The sequence below is a fragment of the Trichomycterus rosablanca genome, chromosome 20, assembly GCF_030014385.1.
Source record: "Trichomycterus rosablanca isolate fTriRos1 chromosome 20, fTriRos1.hap1, whole genome shotgun sequence".
NCBI classification, from domain to species: domain Eukaryota; kingdom Metazoa; phylum Chordata; class Actinopteri; order Siluriformes; family Trichomycteridae; genus Trichomycterus; species Trichomycterus rosablanca.
In genome coordinates, this window is record NC_086007.1 from 4,221,472 (window position 1) to 4,240,628 (window position 19,157).

Here is a 19,157-nt window from a genome sequence, read left to right on the forward strand (position 1 = left end):
ACTTGGTATCACTACCTCAGATCTGTATATCATTATACTGTACAACCCTGTAATGTATAATGACAATAACGTTGAATTGAATTGAATCCTCAATGCCAAAACATATTTTAAGTGTTGTGAGAAGAAATAGCAACATTGCAAAGTGGTAAATGCTTTACTGTCCCTACTTTTTTTGCAATGTGTTGCAGGCCTGAAATGAGGGAATAGATGTAAATTGATTTTATTTTATTTGCATTTTCCATACTGTCCCAACTTTTTCTGATTTGGGGTGATAATCATATGTTACAATCTTAATATCAATAGCATTATAGTGAGGGACCAATATTAACAATCAGCAGTAAATAAGAAACAGGACATATAAAGAGTGAACACCAGTGTTTTATAGTTACTAATCACTACAACTAAAGACGTGTTAACTAAAATGTAAAATCTACAAAAATAACTACTACTAAAAGAAATACAACCAAAGCTAAATCATTTATTCATTCATTCACCCTTAGAAACCGACCACATTGGAGTTAGAGCCTAATTTGGGAACTCAAGCCTTGACCAGGTGCCAGTGTACCACAGGGTATAATGCACAACTCATCCACAACCACTCAGACCGGGGCAGTTTAGAGTAGTCAGTCCTTCTACTGGCACTTTTACTTGTCAAAAATGTGAGTTAATGGAAGTTTGCATAAAACCCACTCACAGAACACGCCAAACATCCGAAATCTGTGACTGGAGTGAAGTATCGCCCCTTTTTCATTGCACGGTACCCTGCAGTGCAGCACAGAACACATCCAGATCCAGAACTATCTGTACCGTACCTAATGTGCCAGGTAGGAGTAGTTTGCTGAAGGTCAGGCTGTGATGACAAATCCAGTAAACCACAGTAGCTGTAAACAATAGCAGTAGCAACAGCAGGGGGATTTTGATTTGGCCCACTGTGGTTGTGGTTTACATGTTTTAAGTTATTCACGACACCAATCAGTGGTATGACCCCACCGATACAGCCAGATACACGTGGGCCCGGGTCAAGAAGGGTCACCACATTTATCATGTGTACTTAGGTACACTATGGGTCACTTGGCAATGAAACAACTACAAGTTGTGCCACCTTGTCAAAAAAGGAAAAAAAAGCACAATTATACCAACACTGGTGCACACACACACACACACACTTGACACACACAAACAGTAGTTCAAATCAATTGCAGCACTTTTACCAAATCTTGATCTGCATTTACATTATAATACATTTGTACATGAGAAACATATGGCTAACAGCATGGCATGCAAAAACAGTGATAACTACAAAACACAAACATAAATTGCATTGCTTTTTGGAGAAACAAAAACTGCTGTACTGCATTTGTAAATAATGTAAAAAAAAGTGTCCACACTTAAACTGAACACTGCCATACATCATCATTCACCCTGTAACATGATGTGAAATTAATCCTATAATGTGATTATTAAACCATATGTAAATAAAACACAAATAAAAACACACAATCAATCATAACATTAAAACCACCTCCTTGTTTCTACACTCACTGTCCATTTTATCAGCTCCACTTACCATATAGAAGCACTTTGTAGTTTTGTAGGATCAGACACAGCAGCACTGCTGGAGTTTTTAAACACCTCACTGTCACTGCTGGACTGAGAATAGTCCACCAACCAAAAATATATCCAGCCAACAGCGCCCCGTGGGCAGCGTCCTGTGACCACTGATGAAGGTCTAGAAGATGACCGACTCAAACAGCAGCAATAGATGAGCGATCGTCTCTGACTTTACATCTACAAGGTGGACCAACTTTGGTAAGAGTGTCTAAATGAGTGGACAGTGAGTGGACACGGTATTTAAAAACTCCAGCAGCGCTGCTGTGTCTGATCCACTCATACCAGCACAACACACACTAACACACCACCACCATGTCAGTGTCACTGCAGTGCTGAGAATTATCCACCACCCAAATAATACCTGCTCTGTGGTGGTCCTGACCATTAAAGAACAGCATGAAAGGGGGCTAACAAAGCATGCAGAAAAACAGATGGACTACAGTCAGTAATTGTAGAACTACAAAGTGCTTCTATATGGTAAGTGGAGCTGATAAAATGGACAGTGAGTGTAGAAACAAGGAGGTGGTTTTAATGTTATGGCTGATCGGTGTATACAGTGAGCTGCCGACCCACATGGGCAGGAAACATGTAGCACCTTTGGGTATAAAGTTTAGCAACTCGATTTATAACAGCATGGTGAAAGCAGTAACACACAATTAACACCCTCGTTTGGCTTGTAGTCTTTCTTATAAACTGCAAAAGTGATTACAAATATTTTGGGTCAATTACCAAATGTAATAAAACAGAAGGATGAAGAGAAGATGGTCGAGAGTGCGTTACTGGACTGGAGTTTTTACAGTCGTCTCTAGCATCTGAGCAGTTACCACAGAATCATTTCAACATGTTTCACGGTACTGAGAAAAGAAGCAAAAACTTGTTTACTGGAGGCCGAAAGCCTAAGGGTCGAATTTAATCAGTAAAAACTATCAATTTGTGAGAATACAACAAAAATTATAAAGATTAACAGTTGTTTTAGGATGAACTGGGCATGGCATAACAACCATGGAGTAATACAGTACAAATTAATTATTGTTCGTGTACATTTGCCTGCAACCTTATTGATCATTGAATTAAGTAGTAATTAGGCTGTGTAACTTTTACCTTCTATTCTGCAAAAATTTTCTACACAGGTAACTTGATGTTTTTTAAATGCATTTTCTCCCCTTTTCTCCCGATTTTAGCGCGTCCAATTTTTACCCAATTGCATTATGCTTCCTCTCCACTGGTGCTGACCTCCGCCCTGATTGAGGAGAGCGAGACACATGCCTCCCCGACACATGCCCAGTAGCCGACTGCATTTTTTTTACCTGAACGAGGCAAGTTCATATGCGGATCAGCTTTGTGCACGGAGAGCCACACCCTGATCAGCATTATTCCTCGACTCAGACAGCAGAGGTCGTAATTCGCTCAGTTATGAGGAGTCCCGATCCGGCTCATCTACCCTACACTATAAACAACAGCAAATTGTTGTTCATGCAGCCGCCCAGCCCAGCCGGATGGCAGAGCTTAGATTCGATAAGATGTATTCGAAATCCCAGCTCTGGTGTGTTAGCGTATTTTACCACTGCGCCACCTGAGCGGCCCCGATAACCTGATGTTGAAATAATTAATCATTAATACTAAGTTGTTTTCTTAATTTTATATTCAGAGGAGAGTTTTCTATGTGGGCATGTTGAAAGTATGCCTTTTAAAACACAAATTTAGAGCTACAAAAATCCACCCTGAATTTTTAATGTTTTAAAAGGTTTTTAATTCAAGTCTCAGTACAGGAGAACAACACGAATGTCCATGGTAATTACACCTAAAGCACAGACGCTGTGGACGCAGATGAGGTTGGAAAACACTGAAGTATTCCTTTAAAATGTTTTATTTATATTTTTTACACATTCAAGCATATGAAAGACCATGTATGAGGTCTTTAGTCTTGGTATTTAAATAAGAGGCACTTGCAAAAGTTCTAATGAGTCTCTATTAAAAGTGTTCAGACCTCCGAACTGTCGTTACTGTCACAGCCTCGTGTCATCATGGGTTCTGTGCTGGTGGAGCTTTTCGGAGACTCTGTAACCTTCTCCTTGTCCTTCCTCGAACGAACCAACAGAACCACAAGTACCAGGAGGATGACACTTAACAGGACACCCACTAAAGTTCCTACAATCATTATAACCTGATCGTCTCCTGTGTCGTTCGGCTTGGATCCCGTGGTAACGACCACTTTTTGGATGTTGACGTCGGGCCGGTGCTGCCTCGCCCCACTGCGCTCCAGAGCGATGTGCAGGATGTTGGTTCCTCGCTCGTTCTCAGCACCGATATCCTTCGCCAGAGGAGGGACGCCACCGGTCGACCTTCTGGAACGAGAGTGGCTCTGAATGGCGTGCTGGGGTTCAGATATGTGGTGGTACTCGACACTTCTCTTGCCGATGCCTCGGTTGGCGTTGTCTCTGGAGCGTACGGTGTAGATGGTGTGGATGTACCATTCTCTGCCAGAAGACACCTAGAGCAAGTATAAGTGATTATAAGAGCTAGTTAATGTACAACAAGTACATCAGCAACTTTTATTTGCATTTAAAGTTGAGACTGTCATCTGTGGTAAGCAAAATGAGTTAGAATACTTTGTCAACCAAAGGCTCACAACTGAAGTCAAAAGTATGTATGTACTTATAATGAAACATGTATGACATGGTAATGTACAACAGTACTACAGTAAAATACAGGACCCTGCACAGTAGGTCTTTGTTCTAATTATCATGCAGATTTAAAAAGGACAAAAATACTAACAAGACTCTGATCTGTCTACAGATTACAAATTCTAAAATTAAAATACACCAGCCCAACCAACCATGGCATTCTGTAGATACAGGACTGGTGAACTTACCTGAAACAGAGGTGCTGAATCGAGCCTAAAGCCGTCTGATCCAGGCTGTCTCACCAGTGCTAAAGCTCCAGTATCATCAACAGCCAGGAAAGCATTAAAGTTGATGCTTCCAAACGTCCTGGCCTGAGTCTCCGGCTGAGCTTTGTCCTGTGAACATACACTCCAGTGTGTTACTGATTAACAACCAAGTTCTTAAGAAAAGAGTAAAAAAAATAAATCCAGAATAAGCCAGAGATGACAATGAACGAGCACCACCCCCACCCCACTAACTGGTGCAGCCTGTGCTGAGAATATATCCGAAAAGTACGGTTCCCAGAAAAGATAGAGTGCCGATATCTGCACCGGCAAAAAAAGTAGGTTTAGGAGAAATCAGTTTGCCAACAGCCAACAACTCAGTGAGGAGGAAACTGTAATGAATAGAAACACTTCCACCTGGAGCAAATTCATGCTCAATGAGACACAGGTACCGGTCAGTTACAAGAATCCGACACATCAATCACCTGTGCCTCCATGCCCCCTCTGCTGGGCAAAAATAGCAAAGCAGCAGGACATTATTCAAGTTTTATTGGCTACTTCTAAGTGGGCAAGTTCTAAGTAAACCTTAGACATGCAAATACATGTTTCACAGTTTCTTCAGGTCAAGTAACAGTACCCGGCTTAGCTGGAGGAGCGTAAGTACTTCAAGGAGCGAGTGAGATCAGCAACAGTGGATTTGCAGTACCGTTCCAGGGTTATGAAATAGAAGCTTGCTATGTAAACAAAGCCTTATGTATACTGGTCAGTTTATCTTTTTGTCCTCACCTATTGTAATGAGTTGTGACTGATGATTGAATCAGCAAATTCAAAAGACAGAAACAAGGATTGATTGCCAGGTAAGCGTGCTCAGTCTACATGGTAGGATATGGAGCTCAGTCATTCAAGAGATCCTTGGAGCTACTGAGGTAGATGTGTGAGAATATGAGTGTGTGTGTGAATACGTGTGTGAGAATATGAGTGTGTGTGAATATGTGTGTGAGAATATGAGTGTGTGAATATGTGTGTGAGAATATGTGAGAAATCCGACCAACCGTGACCCTGACCAGGATGCAGAGGTGGTAAAACAGAAACGAATTCATGTGTGAATGAATTAATAATATATACATATATTGCAGAATTACTTACAATAATCTTGAACCTGTAGAGGAGGGATGGAGCATCAGCTAAGCAGCCATACTCAAAGTTATCAGGGTTGTATTTTGGCACGTAACCGTCTGCCCCCGTACACAGGAACACCTTCTCAATGTTGCAGATGAACGAGTCTCCGAGATTCTGCACAAGATCCACCATGACCCGGCCGTAGATGATATCACCTACCAGAACAAACCCAGTAAATGACTAAGAAATGCGTTTCTACCCGAGGTATCTTAAACTTACTTTTTTATTTTACTTGTTTGTATAACGAGGTCTGTGGTAGCTGGTGAACGTGCCCCGGGTTCCCAGCGAAACAGACGTTACAGAGCTCAGCAAACAAAGGTCTCTTATACCAGACCTTCCAATTAGTGCTGATCACCCACAGCTGTGGGGCTGGCTATTTAAGCCAGCTCTACACAGCAGTGGGTGTCGCACCTTTGTTTGTTTTGTGGTCTCTTGTGGCAGCTCGTCCACACTGTTGTTTAGTTATAGGTGGTAGCCCTGGTGGCGCTAGGCCATTAGGGTAAGTAAAACCGCAAGGTTTGAGGTATGAGGGTTTTCTTTCGTCCTCTTAGAAATAGTGTGGTGCGACGCCGCGCAGTCCTCGAACTGCTGTTTGTTTCAGCGCTAGCTTTAGCTTAGCGGTCTCACTCAGTGCTCTAGTAGCGCTGGTTATATCCTAGGCATCAGTGCCTTCAGTCAAACAGAACATTGGATTCTCCAACCGCTGGGTGGCGACTCCGGAACGTACTCGGTAGTCACGCCAACATCCCCGGTTCGAATCCACACTCTCTACAGCTGCCCAGCTCTCGTGCAGTTGCTGGGCAGACTCTTTATCGCTGTCTCTTTAAAACGCTAACATTAGCATTAGCGGCTTTCACTCCGCGCTGTTTTAGCGTTGGTGGTAACTTCGGCATCAGTGCCTTTAGTTAAACGGAACATTGGATTCTGTAACCGCTGGGTGGCAACTCCGGAAAGTAATCGGCAGTCACGCCAGCATCCCCGGTTCGAATCCACGCCTTACCGTTGTGTAACCTTTCTCTTTTGTTTTTCTCCTTTTCAGATCGGTGTTTGTCAGCTTCCGTCGGAGTTTCCGATTGGGTTTTGTTTTATTTTATGTTAGCTGTTTACCTTTTCTGTTGTCCTTATTAATCAATAAAATATCTTTTTATAATTTTACTTCTGCATTTGTGTCCCTTTCTTCCCACGTGACAGAAAGGTGCGACCATACCATGGACGCAGCAGAAGTTCCACCCCTTACGGACGTTCTACGTCATCAAGGGGTAGCGTTAGGCAGGCACGAGGTGGCCCTAAACGAGTTGGCGCAGCGGGTAGCTGCGCTCACCCTGCAGTCGCCAATTCTTAGGTCCGGTCCTGAACCCCCTGCCCACTCTCCTACCCACTCCGGAGGGTGCGGAAACCGCGACACCCCTATTTCGCCTCCCGAAAGGTATTCGGGAGAGGCTAAGAGGTGCCGTGGCTTCCTCCTCCAGTGTGCCCTTGCGTTTGAGCTGCAACCCTCTCGCTACCCTACGGAGCGATCGAAGGTTGCATACATAATTTCCCTGCTGACTGGCCGAGCTTTAGAATGGGCTACTGCCCTCTGGGAGCAAAATGCTCCAGAATGCTTTTCGGAAAGCTCCTTTAAGGAAGCTATAAAGGAGACCTTTTTTCACCCTTCGGGTGGCCGTGAGGTAGGCCCTCGTCTACTCGAGCTTACCCAAGGTGCTCGGTCAGTAGCCGATTATGTAATCGAGTTTCGAACGCTCGCGGCTGAGTGTGGTTGGGACGAGGGGGCCCTTACTGCCATATTCCATCGTGGTTTGTCTGGTAAGGTGAAGGACGAGCTAGCCACCAGGGACCCTCCTACCACTCTTAAGGACTTCTATGTCCTGGCCAACGCCATAGACACCCGCCTTCGCCAGCGAGCCCGGGAACGGGGCACTTGTTCCCCGTTCACCCGCTCGCAGGTCTCTCCCAATTCGCCTCCGCCTGTCCTGGATCCTGAGCCCATGCAGTTGGGGTCAGCTCGCGCTGGTGCCCCAACGGCTTCGGGTCCGTCTGCCCGACCCCGGCAGCCGTTAAACTAGCAGGCCGCTCTCGAGCTAGGGACTCGGGAGTGAGCCGAACTACCATCCCTGCCCAAGGACTATTTCTGCAGGCCCGGTTGCTTTGGGGCCTGGGAAACACAGACCTTCGGGTCTGTGTGGATTCAGGCGCGGTGGAGAGTTTCATAGACATCAACCTGGTACACAGGCTGGGGATTGAGGTCCAACCGCTAACAACTCCAGTGTCGGTCCATGCTGTGGATGGCCGACCTGTAGCGGGCAGCCCGATAACCCACCAGACGCGACCTCTCACGTTGCGCCTGGAAAACCACGAGGAACGGATCACCTTTCTTGTGACTCACGTTCCTCACCTCCAGGTGGTTTTGGGGTATTCGTGGCTGCAAAGACACAACCCCCAGATCGACTGGGCCACCGGATCGATCTTTATCTGGGGAACGCAGTGTCGGGACTCGTGCCTACTGCAAGGCGGCGCGAGCCCCGAGCCGTCCGAACCCAAGATGGCGATTCCGGATTTGGCAGCTGTTCCTCCTGTGTACCATGATTTACGGGAGGTTTTTAGCAAGTCCCGGGCGCAGGACTTGCCCCCCCACAGACCGTTCGATTGCGCCATCAACCTTTTGCCCGGCACTACTCCTCCTAGGGGGCGCCTTTTTTCGCTCTCCGGCCTAGAAAAGGTTGCTATGGAGGAGTATGTGCGTGAGGCGCTTAAACAGGGGTTCATCCGTCCTTCTTCCTCCCCAGCTGGGGCAGGGTTCTTTTTTGTGAACAAGAAGGACGGCACCCTGCGCCCCTGTATCGATTATCGCGGTCTGAATGCCATTACGATCAAGGATCGGTACCCGCTGCCGCTGATGGCCACGGCTTTCGAAGCCCTTCAGCGAGCATCGGTTTTTTCAAAGCTCGATCTTCGCAGCGCGTACAATTTGATCCGGATCAGGCAGGGGGATGAGTGGAAGACTGCGTTCATTACGCCCACTGGCCACTATGAGTACTCGGTGATGCCATTTGGGTTAATGAATGCCCCCGCAGTCTTCCAGAGATTTATCAATGAGGTCTTGCGGGAGACTCTTGGTAAATTCGTCTATGTTTATTTAGACGATATTCTTATCTTTAGTCAGTCCATCGACGAGCATATAGGGCATGTCCGACGAGTTCTCCAGCTCTTGCTCGACAACCATCTGTTTGTCAAGCTGGAGAAGTCAGTCTTTCACTCCCCCACGGTCTCGTTTCTGGGGTTTGTAGTGTCCGAGGGCACCCTGCGCATGGACTCGGCTAAAGTATCTGCGGTGGAGAAGTGGCCAACTCCCAGTTCTTTACGCCAACTGCAAAGGTTTTTGGGCTTTGCAAACTTTTTTCGGCGTTTCATTAAGAACTTTAGCTCAGTCGCCGCCCCGTTAACGGACCTTACAGGCAAAGGTCCGTTCCAATGGACGGTGCAGGCCCAGCAAGCTTTCGACAAGCTAAAAACACTCTTGACAACTGCTCCCGTCTTGCAGTTGCCCGACCCAGAGGAACCCTTCGTTGTCGAAGTGGATGCTTCCGAGGTCGGGGCTGGGGCAGTTTTGTCCCAAAGAGTGGGGCCGGGGAAGAAGCTACATCCATGTGCCTTCTTCTCGCACCGCCTGACTCCAGCCGAGCGGAACTACCCGGTTGGAGACAGGGAACTCTTGGCCATTAAGTTGGCGTTAGAGGAGTGGCGACACTGGCTCGAGGGGGCCAAACATCCTTTTCTTGTCTGGACGGATCACAAAAATCTGTCATTCATCCAGCAAGTCAAGAGGATGAACTCCCGTCAGGCCCGGTGGTCCTTATTTTTTGGAAGGTTCAACTTTACACTGTCTTATAGACCGGGGTCCGAAAACGTCAAACCGGACGCTCTGTCTAGACAGTGGGAACCGACCAGGCCGGAGACCGGACCTGATCCCGTGATCCCCTCGACCCAGATAGCGGCCCCAATCACTTGGGGCATATCAAAGGTCATTCGGGATGCCCAACGGGCGGAACCCGACCCCGGTGGGGGACCTCCTGACAGACTGTACGTACCTTCATCCGTACGGCGTCAGGTCTTCGAGTGGGCTCATGCTTCCCCATTTGCGGCGCACCCAGGCGTGACCAAGTCCCTGGTCTTGCTGCGCCGAAGATTTTGGTGGCCGGGGATGGAGAATGAGGTACGTGACTTTGTCCGCGCCTGCTCTGTGTGTGCTCTTAACAAGAGTCCCAGAGAGCGCCCCAGGGGCCTTCTTCATCCGTTGCCAATACCGGCTAGACCGTGGTCCCACATTGCCCTGGACTTTGTGACAGGCTTGCCTAAGTCCAGAGGGTTCACGGCGGTATTGGTAATTGTCGACCGGTTTACCAAATCTTGCCTCTTTATCCCACTGCCCAAGCTACCATCCGCCATGGGCACTGCGCAGATCATTCTGAATCATGTGGTGAGAGCACATGGGGTCCCCTCAGACATTGTGTCAGATCGGGGCCCACAGTTTGTGAGCCAGTGCTGGCGGGCCTTTTGCCAAATTATTGGCGCGAAGGCCAGCTTATCCTCCGGTTACCACCCGGAGTCGAATGGGCAGTCGGAGAGGCTTATCCAGGATCTGAGCAAGATGCTCAGGTGCCTGACGGCAGGGAATCCGACCACGTGGTCGGATAAGCTGATGTGGGCAGAGTTTGCTCACAACACCCTGCATCATTCGGCGATCGGCATGTCACCGTTTGAGGCTCAGTTCGGGTACCCTCCTCCGCTCTTTCCTGAGCAAGAGCAGCAGGTAGCGGTCCCGTCTGTACAGCTTCAGGTCCGCCGCTGCCGCGCCGCCTGGCGCAAAGCTAGGCAGGCACTTGTGGCCACCCAGCGCTCTGTGAAGCGCAAAGCTGACCGCAGGCGGCAGCCGGCTCTTACCTTCCGGCCAGGCCAACGAGTACTTGTATCAACGAGGGATCTCCCCGTTCGAGGTGTTCCACATAAGTTGGCACCCAAGTACATTGGCCCGTTCAAGGTGGTAAGGCGGATTAACCCGGTGACGTATAGGTTGGAGCTTCCTCCCCGCATGAAAGTGCATCCAACCTTCCATGTCTCCCATCTCCGACCATTTATGTGCGGGGGAGTTTTACCCCCTCCCCAACCTCCCGCCCCTCGTATCATCCAGGGTGCCCCTGCCTTCACGGTTCGCCGGTTACTTGACAGCAGGAAGGTTCAGGGTAGTACCCAATACTTGGTGGATTGGGAAGGTTACGGCCCTGAGGAACGTTCATGGGTACCGGCTCGTCAGATCCTGGACCCTGAACTGATCCGCGAGTTCCGACGGAACCGTGCTGCGGGTCTTGGGACCTCAGGAGCTGTCCCTAGAGGAGGGGGTTCTATAACGAGGTCTGTGGTAGCTGGTGAACGTGCCCCGGGTTCCCAGCGAAACAGACGTTACAGAGCTCAGCAAACAAAGGTCTCTTATACCAGACCTTCCAATTAGTGCTGATCACCCACAGCTGTGGGGCTGGCTATTTAAGCCAGCTCTACACAGCAGTGGGTGTCGCACCTTTGTTTGTTTTGTGGTCTCTTGTGGCAGCTCGTCCACACTGTTGTTTAGTTATAGGTGGTAGCCCTGGTGGCGCTAGGCCATTAGGGTAAGTAAAACCGCAAGGTTTGAGGTATGAGGGTTTTCTTTCGTCCTCTTAGAAATAGTGTGGTGCGACGCCGCGCAGTCCTCGAACTGCTGTTTGTTTCAGCGCTAGCTTTAGCTTAGCGGTCTCACTCAGTGCTCTAGTAGCGCTGGTTATATCCTAGGCATCAGTGCCTTCAGTCAAACAGAACATTGGATTCTCCAACCGCTGGGTGGCGACTCCGGAACGTACTCGGTAGTCACGCCAACATCCCCGGTTCGAATCCACACTCTCTACAGCTGCCCAGCTCTCGTGCAGTTGCTGGGCAGACTCTTTATCGCTGTCTCTTTAAAACGCTAACATTAGCATTAGCGGCTTTCACTCCGCGCTGTTTTAGCGTTGGTGGTAACTTCGGCATCAGTGCCTTTAGTTAAACGGAACATTGGATTCTGTAACCGCTGGGTGGCAACTCCGGAAAGTAATCGGCAGTCACGCCAGCATCCCCGGTTCGAATCCACGCCTTACCGTTGTGTAACCTTTCTCTTTTGTTTTTCTCCTTTTCAGATCGGTGTTTGTCAGCTTCCGTCGGAGTTTCCGATTGGGTTTTGTTTTATTTTATGTTAGCTGTTTACCTTTTCTGTTGTCCTTATTAATCAATAAAATATCTTTTTATAATTTTACTTCTGCATTTGTGTCCCTTTCTTCCCACGTGACAGTTTGGTCGTGAACATGAATTATGCTGCTCTAACAACAGTCCAAAATGTAAAGTTTTATTTAAATATAAATGAAATGGTAATACTTGGTTTCATACTAATAAAACAAAGATAAAAACCCAAATGTAATATTGGACCTACATGTAATATGACAAAAAAAATGTAACATTATTTAGAAAGGGGTGCTCGAGTAGTGCAGTGGTAAATTACACTCGCTCACCACCCAGTCATGTCTATATATGGACTCCCCACAAGCCGATAGCACCAATGGCGATTCAAACCCTAGGGCTTATTTACCTGAAATATTCATAATGCACCTTGATTTTTTTCTTAGAAGTAGAATTTGGGAAGGTGTGTGTGTGTGTGTGTGTGTGTGTGTGTTAAACTTAAAGAACACATATCATCAATGATGACATATTAAGATGATGTGATGTTTGATGAATATAACTGGACAGAATTAGTCTTTAGTTTGTGCTTTACCTTCAGAGAACGCAGTGTCGCTCTCCTGACCAAAGCCCATGGAGCCGTCCGACAGCCACAGAGTCCTTTTCGACAACAGCAGCATTTGTGTGTTCAAGCTAAACTCTGCAGCTACCGGGTCACTCACCTACACACACGATTACATTACTGCAGTGTAAACCATTGATGAAAACAAATATTCAACCACATTCTTCTTTGTTTATTATACTTTCAGTCAATCTACTTTACATGTGCAACTTGTTCTTTTAATTATAACTAATGTATTTATAAGCAGCAGATACGTAAAAAAAAACAACAACAAAAATTATATTTTGGTCATAAGCGGTGAGGGTGGGAGGAGTAGTAATCGGTCGTGTCTGAGAGACTGAGAGACACTTATAGTCCGGATTTAGCTCCATCTGATTTCCACCTTTTTGGACGCTCAAAAAAGCTTTAAGGGGAAGAAGATATTCATGTGATGATGATGTGAAAGCAGCGGCACCTCAGTGGCTACACGCTCAACCAAAACATTTTTTGCTGATGGCATTAAAAAGTTGGTACATTGCTGGAAAAATGCATCAGAAAATAAATGTTGTTCCTGATACTACTGCTTGACCGTTTTTCCTCACGTTATGTGGAACACGTGGAACTGTTGGAACCCAGTGTCAGCCATGCCAGTATTTTTCCCCAGAGTGTTTCAGTGATGGTGATATACAGACCTGTTGAAAGCGGATGTCCAGGTCGAATGTGACCGGCTCTCTGGGATTGCACACTGGAGGAAGCGTGTAGTCCAGGTTTGGAGGGGCAGTGCAGGAAAGCAGCTTTACTGTATATGTACCTGAATAATCCCTCACCTGGATTAAAAGATTCAACACCCACATCAGTAAATATAGCAATAATGTACAATAGATGTGTTTTACAGATGTTCCTTCCTTCATACACGAGTCTCTGTAGTGGTGGGCTAGAGCTTCAGACTAGAGATCAGACCTAATTATATTTGTCTTAAAGTATCATGATAAACATAACATTATTGTGGTTTATAACTTGGTGATTATATGATAATTGAGACAAGAATTTAATAATTTTACTATTTTGATAATCAAGTACTCAGCACTACAGGACTTTACTGTGATAATGGTAATAGAGGATGAGGAGGGTAAAAACTTACAGCAAAGTCAGAGATGAAGGTCCATTGCTGCATGGGCTGGTTGTAGGTGGGCTCGCTCCTTACCAGGCTAAGGTTAAAGGTCAGACCAGGATGATCCATGCACATAATCATCGAGGTCAGAGAAGAAGCTGGAGAGACAAGAATACCAACGTTTCTCAGCACCGCACAGCTTTGAGTTGTTCATGGCTTTTCATAACACATTGTTCTGTATTTATTAAAGAAAATATGTGATCTTTCAGAAGGTGCACTCACCGGGGTGGGACATCACAAAAAGACCCCTGAAGCGTGCCTCTGTACGAAAATTAACCACCAAACGGCCTTGCTCATTGATGCGCATGCTTGTAGGATAGAGTGCTCCTAAAAACAGCAACAACCACCACAACAACATGAGCGTATTTCACTTTGTATCCAGGGTGTCAGCTGACAGGGCATCACACACTCAGCTATTTACTCAGCAAAACACACCAAGGTGCATTTTACAGTAGTTAATACACATTCAGCATAGAAAAACTAAACGGCCAGAAAAAAGCAACACAAACTTGAAGAAAATAAGTAAAACACACTAAATCCACATACTCAGGAACCTACTCAGTCTACCAGCTCTGTCAGGGTATTGACATCGCGTTAATTAAAGTGTACAGGGTAAGTTTGCGGCTGTAATTGTGTAATTGTGTTTTTATTTTGTCAATATGGGCCAATAAGAGTAAAATATGAGTAAAAAGGCAGTTAATATCCATTCTAAATCGAAATCACATGATAAAATGTGCCAAATGGTTAAAGGGTCAGAATACTTTCTGAGTCAACTGTATATGCATGAAAAAGAGCACATGGGCAGCAAGTGTACAGTGCCAAGGAGCCGACAGGGTTAGGGGCCTTGCTCAAGAGCCCAACAGTGGCTTCCAGTTGGTCACATATCAGTGCAGCGGATAAAAGGATGGTGGAAACTTAATATTAATTATATTTGGCTTAAAGTATCGTGATGAACATAACATAGTTGTGGTTTATAAATAACATGACATAACATAAATGTGGTTTAGAGTACTTACTGAGTCAACTGTATATGAATAAAAAAGTTTTAAAATAATATTTTTTTAGATCTGTTGATTTAGACACTACACCCCAATTCATCAATTGGACCCCACTGTCTGGCAGTGGTGTATAAAGTATAACGAAACTGATGTAAACTGATGTAGTAATTTTCTGATATTAAATGTACTTAAGTATTGAAGTAGTATATTTAATATCAGAAAATTACTCTTGATACTTAAGTACATTAAACATCAGATATTTCAAGACTTTTACTCAAGTAATATTTTAAGAGGTGATTTTTACTTCTATCAAAGTACATTTCTGGTAGGATACTTGTACTTCTATACTTTATACACCACTGTCTGGTATCCCATCATAGTTCTTGTAGTTATCTAAACTTCCTCTAGATGGAGATAGTGTACCAGCATCTGATCAACTAACAGCTTTGTGTTTTGGTCACTTTTACAGATATAAAGTAATGTCGTCCTCAAATAAGTCCAAAAAAGTTACATATTTTAATGACAGTAACATTATCAAAAATAAAACGAAGGTTTTTTGTGGAAGTTAAATGTAATGGTGAAATGTGAAACTAGAATTTTTCATTTTAGCACTGTGTCAGTAAATTTGACCAAAATGTCAGAATAAGAGATGAGGTTTTCTTTACTGTGAGCGAACCTTGTAGTTCGGCCTCGGGTGGGCTGCCGACGCCGTCTCTCCACAGGATGGCCGTGTCATAGACGAAGGTAAGTCTAAGTTCAGACTGCAGGTCAAAGTGCTGCCAGCCGCCAACACCCACCGGAGAGTGAAAGACGTAAGAGACGTGCAGGGGTACACGCAGTGTCACGTACGACTGCACCAGGTTCAACACCTGCCGAGGAAAGAGAATGTAAGGTTACACGCATGATACAAGCTTACACACATGATACAAGCTTACACGCATGATACAAGCTTACACACATGATACAAGCTTACACGCATGATTTGGTCTAAAAGTGTGTAATTATCTATTAACAAGTACTGTGTTACTCATAAACCTATCAGCAATGGGTGTGTCTGAAATACCTGCTGTAATAATTTGAGGTGTCTATTATATTATATTATCTGATCTTATGTACATATAATGTTGGATGGTGCTACATTTCAATTTATGGTAGTTCACAGACGCTTACAAGCAAGATTTGTTTGTTTATTAGGATTTTAACGTCATGTTTTACACTTTGGTTACATTCATGACAGGAACGGTAGTTACTCAATACACAAAATTCATCAGTTCACAAGGTTATATCGAACACAGTCATGGACAATTTAGTGTCTCTAATTCACCTCACTTGCATGTCTTTGGACTGTGGGAGGAAACCGGAGCACCCGGAGGAAACCCACGTGGACACGGGGAGAACATGCAAACTCCACACAGAACAGACCTGGACCGCCCCACCTGGGGATTAAACCCAGGACCTTTTCACAAGCTGGAGGGTTAATGGCCTTGTTCAGGAGCCTGACAGTCGCAACTTGGATAGGGCTTGAACCAGCGACCATCTGATCACTAGTCCAGTACCTTAACCGCTAAGCACTAAAAAGTGTTAAAACCCCCCAAAGTGAAGCAGTTTTTAATCAATTTGCACCAACGTAACTGCTTTTACAGTGACTGTGAGAAGTTAATACAGTTATTAAGGTGACCTGACCATGAGCTTACCACACCGGTAACCTCTATGTGATCTTTTCAGCCATAACAGCCGCCACTCTTCTGAGAAGGTTTATTTCTCTTTTGAATTAAATGGCTGTAGTTCACTGTTAAATACAGCTCAAATACCTTTTTTGTAAACTAAAGACTAAATGTATACTAGAATTTGCTGCCACAAAAACAGTTTACACTTAAAGTTCACATAGACTTTCACTATAGCTGCTGACTTCTCTGTTCCCATATAAGTAGAGCTAGTTCCACAGCTCATTAACCAAGTACGTGCAGTCTTATGTCATGGTAAACTGTCACATTCTGAAAGAAAAACGAGCACAGATTCTCTTTATGATGCCAGTGTGAATTCCCAATTTCAGGCGAAGAAACAAACACTGGGCTCATGGGACGACGTGGGAGTTCACAAGAGTTACTACTGCAAACATACACGGTTCAGTAACGACGTGTTAAACTAGAATTTTACACACAGCTTTACTAAAAATGTTGGTATAGCTGATGACTTCTCTGTGCCCATATAAGTAGAGCTAGTTCCACAGCCCTAAACCAAAGTTCATGCAGTGTTATGTTAAGCTAAACTGTCACATTATGTTGTCTGGAAAGTCATCTGTCATTCCAGAATTACAAGTAAAAAGCCCTGCCATAAATCATGTGATCAGCAACTAATTCTGGTCAAGCTAAAGGTGCCAATTTGGAGCAAAGACTTCGTTCTTGCATGGGAGCTTTGATGCCAATAACAATGTAAAGCTCCATTAACTATGGACAGTGTCGGGTTGTAATCAGCGGCGGGGCCTCTTTTGTGGGGGGTTGTTAGATTTACATCTAACCGTCCAAATTTCAATGGTTGAGTTTTCTTACCAATCTTGCTACGACTATTTAAATGGGCACTGAGACGTCACTAGCTCTAGTCGATCATTATCATTATGGAGGAAAAGCCACAAAGTTAAATAACATCACAGATTTTTAAATAAAAACCCAGAATAAACACATAAAGCTTGAATGTGCTGTTGCTGAAACATCCCTCGACTGCCATGAGCCTCACACACGTACTGCAAACTTTTCACCTCGACCGCATTACCTACGCCGGTGGAGAGAGAAAGCCATGCGACACGGTTTATTCTAACACAGCCTGACCTTTGCACCGTCATCTCTTTATGACACTTGTCTCCATTAATTAGGTGCAGGCGAAACCATCGGCGGTAGTTTCCATGGTGAGCGTAAAAGAGCAGCCAGCACAGGCATGCGTGTGTGGAGAGCGCATGAATGGGCCACCGTACGACGATAAAACAAAAGAGCGCAGCGAAGAAAAAACGAGCACAGATTCTCTTTATGATGCCAGTGTGAATCCCCAATTACGGGCGAAGAAATAACAAACACTGGGCTCATGGGACGCGGTGGGAGTTCACAAGAGTTACTACTGCAAACATACACGGTTCAGCAACGACGTGTTAAACTAGAATTTTACAAACAGCTTTACTGAAAATGTTGGTGTGGCATACCAGGGTCAAACTTTGTGTGTTAGGGGGCCAATCAAAGAAGAGCTTTATGCCAAGTTCACACTCTTTCCAAGTCGTCAGATCGCTGTACAGTTCACACTACACGACTGGATCTCTTGCAATCGGGAGTCTTTTAAGTCGTGGTGTATTTCACACTACACCACTGATCGGCGATAGGGGGTCACCCACTACACCATCTATCAACGGGAGAAATCGCAGGCGAGTCTGTCTGGTCTCTCAAACTACGTTTTGTCATAAAAACACACGAGAAGTGACGAGGGGTTTAATGATTCCATATCCAAAAACGTACGTCATCAAAGTTGTTTGTGCGCTGATGTGCAGTGTAAAAGCGAGTAGAAAAAATAAATTAATCCGAGTGGATCTGGCAACCCGACCAGCAGGAGGTTAATACATATGGTTTGCAATGCAGCATGGGTTTGGCCTGGACGATAAGATCACAAAATACTGTAAAGCTTGTGTGTGTGCTGATGTATTCTGATAGAAACCATATTATGCCCCTGTCCTACGTTTTACACTCCTCCCCCTGGTTTCCCCTCACCCTGTATCTGGCATTCTCATTGGCTGTATTTCGACATGGCACTCGCTGCCCCTCACAACCTGCTCGCAATGCCTTTCACACTATGTGTTTTAAGTCGACTGGTTCAGATATTTAACATGCTAGATATTTTTCTTCAGTCGCTGAGCGAGCCTCTTGGCACACATAGCGATCGAGAGCCGAGTTTCGATCCCAGAGCGAACGCCGAGTTGCTTCTGAGCTGCCACATCTAATTTAATTAAATGTAATGTTTTACAGGACAAACAGGAACAAAAAAAGATAAAAAGAAACAGCTCCCCGACCTGGCCGTCCGTCCCGATGGTTCCTCCACAGTCACTGAGCAGCTCGGACATGTCGTAGTAGCTGACGAACTCCCACAGGCAGGCCTCCAGGTGGAGGTTACGGTAGAAGCGCAGTGTGCTCTCCCCCCTCAGGGTGGAGCTGTACTGGTAGGGTGCCGTGCCCCCGATGGCTTCCGGGTTGCGTGTGGCCTCGGTGAGGAAGCCGTGCCGTGTTCTGACCTCGCTGTAGTCCAGCAGATTGGAGCAGCGGTGGTTCCCTACCCGGGTGCCGTCTGGGCTCAGGGTAAGCTCGAAGTTAGAGAGAGGACGTGTCGAGACCACAGGGAGCATGCCTAAAAAATACAGTCAGAATAGAGACGTGTGTAATAGAGTTAACGTACTCACTCACTTTCTTAACCGCTTATCCAATTAGGGTCGCGGGGGTGCTGGAG

General features: G+C 45.6%; 1 protein-coding gene across 1 annotated transcript in view; it reads right to left on the reverse strand.

The window, feature by feature from the left end:
- Positions 1 to 3,499: 3,499 nt before the first annotated feature.
- Positions 3,500 to 19,157, reverse strand: part of frem2b (FRAS1 related extracellular matrix 2b) — a 100,742-nt gene continuing 85,084 nt past the window's right edge. The window contains exons 16-24 of the mRNA XM_063017328.1: positions 18,727 to 19,058; positions 15,358 to 15,550; positions 13,906 to 14,010; positions 13,654 to 13,781; positions 13,205 to 13,339; positions 12,507 to 12,633; positions 5,645 to 5,832; positions 4,484 to 4,630; positions 3,500 to 4,102 (exon numbers count right to left, since the gene is read on the reverse strand). Of these exons, the coding sequence (XP_062873398.1) occupies positions 3,593 to 4,102; positions 4,484 to 4,630; positions 5,645 to 5,832; positions 12,507 to 12,633; positions 13,205 to 13,339; positions 13,654 to 13,781; positions 13,906 to 14,010; positions 15,358 to 15,550; positions 18,727 to 19,058 (1,865 nt within the window). The 3' untranslated portion in view covers positions 3,500 to 3,592. The remainder of the gene's footprint in view (positions 4,103 to 4,483; positions 4,631 to 5,644; positions 5,833 to 12,506; positions 12,634 to 13,204; positions 13,340 to 13,653; positions 13,782 to 13,905; positions 14,011 to 15,357; positions 15,551 to 18,726; positions 19,059 to 19,157) is intronic.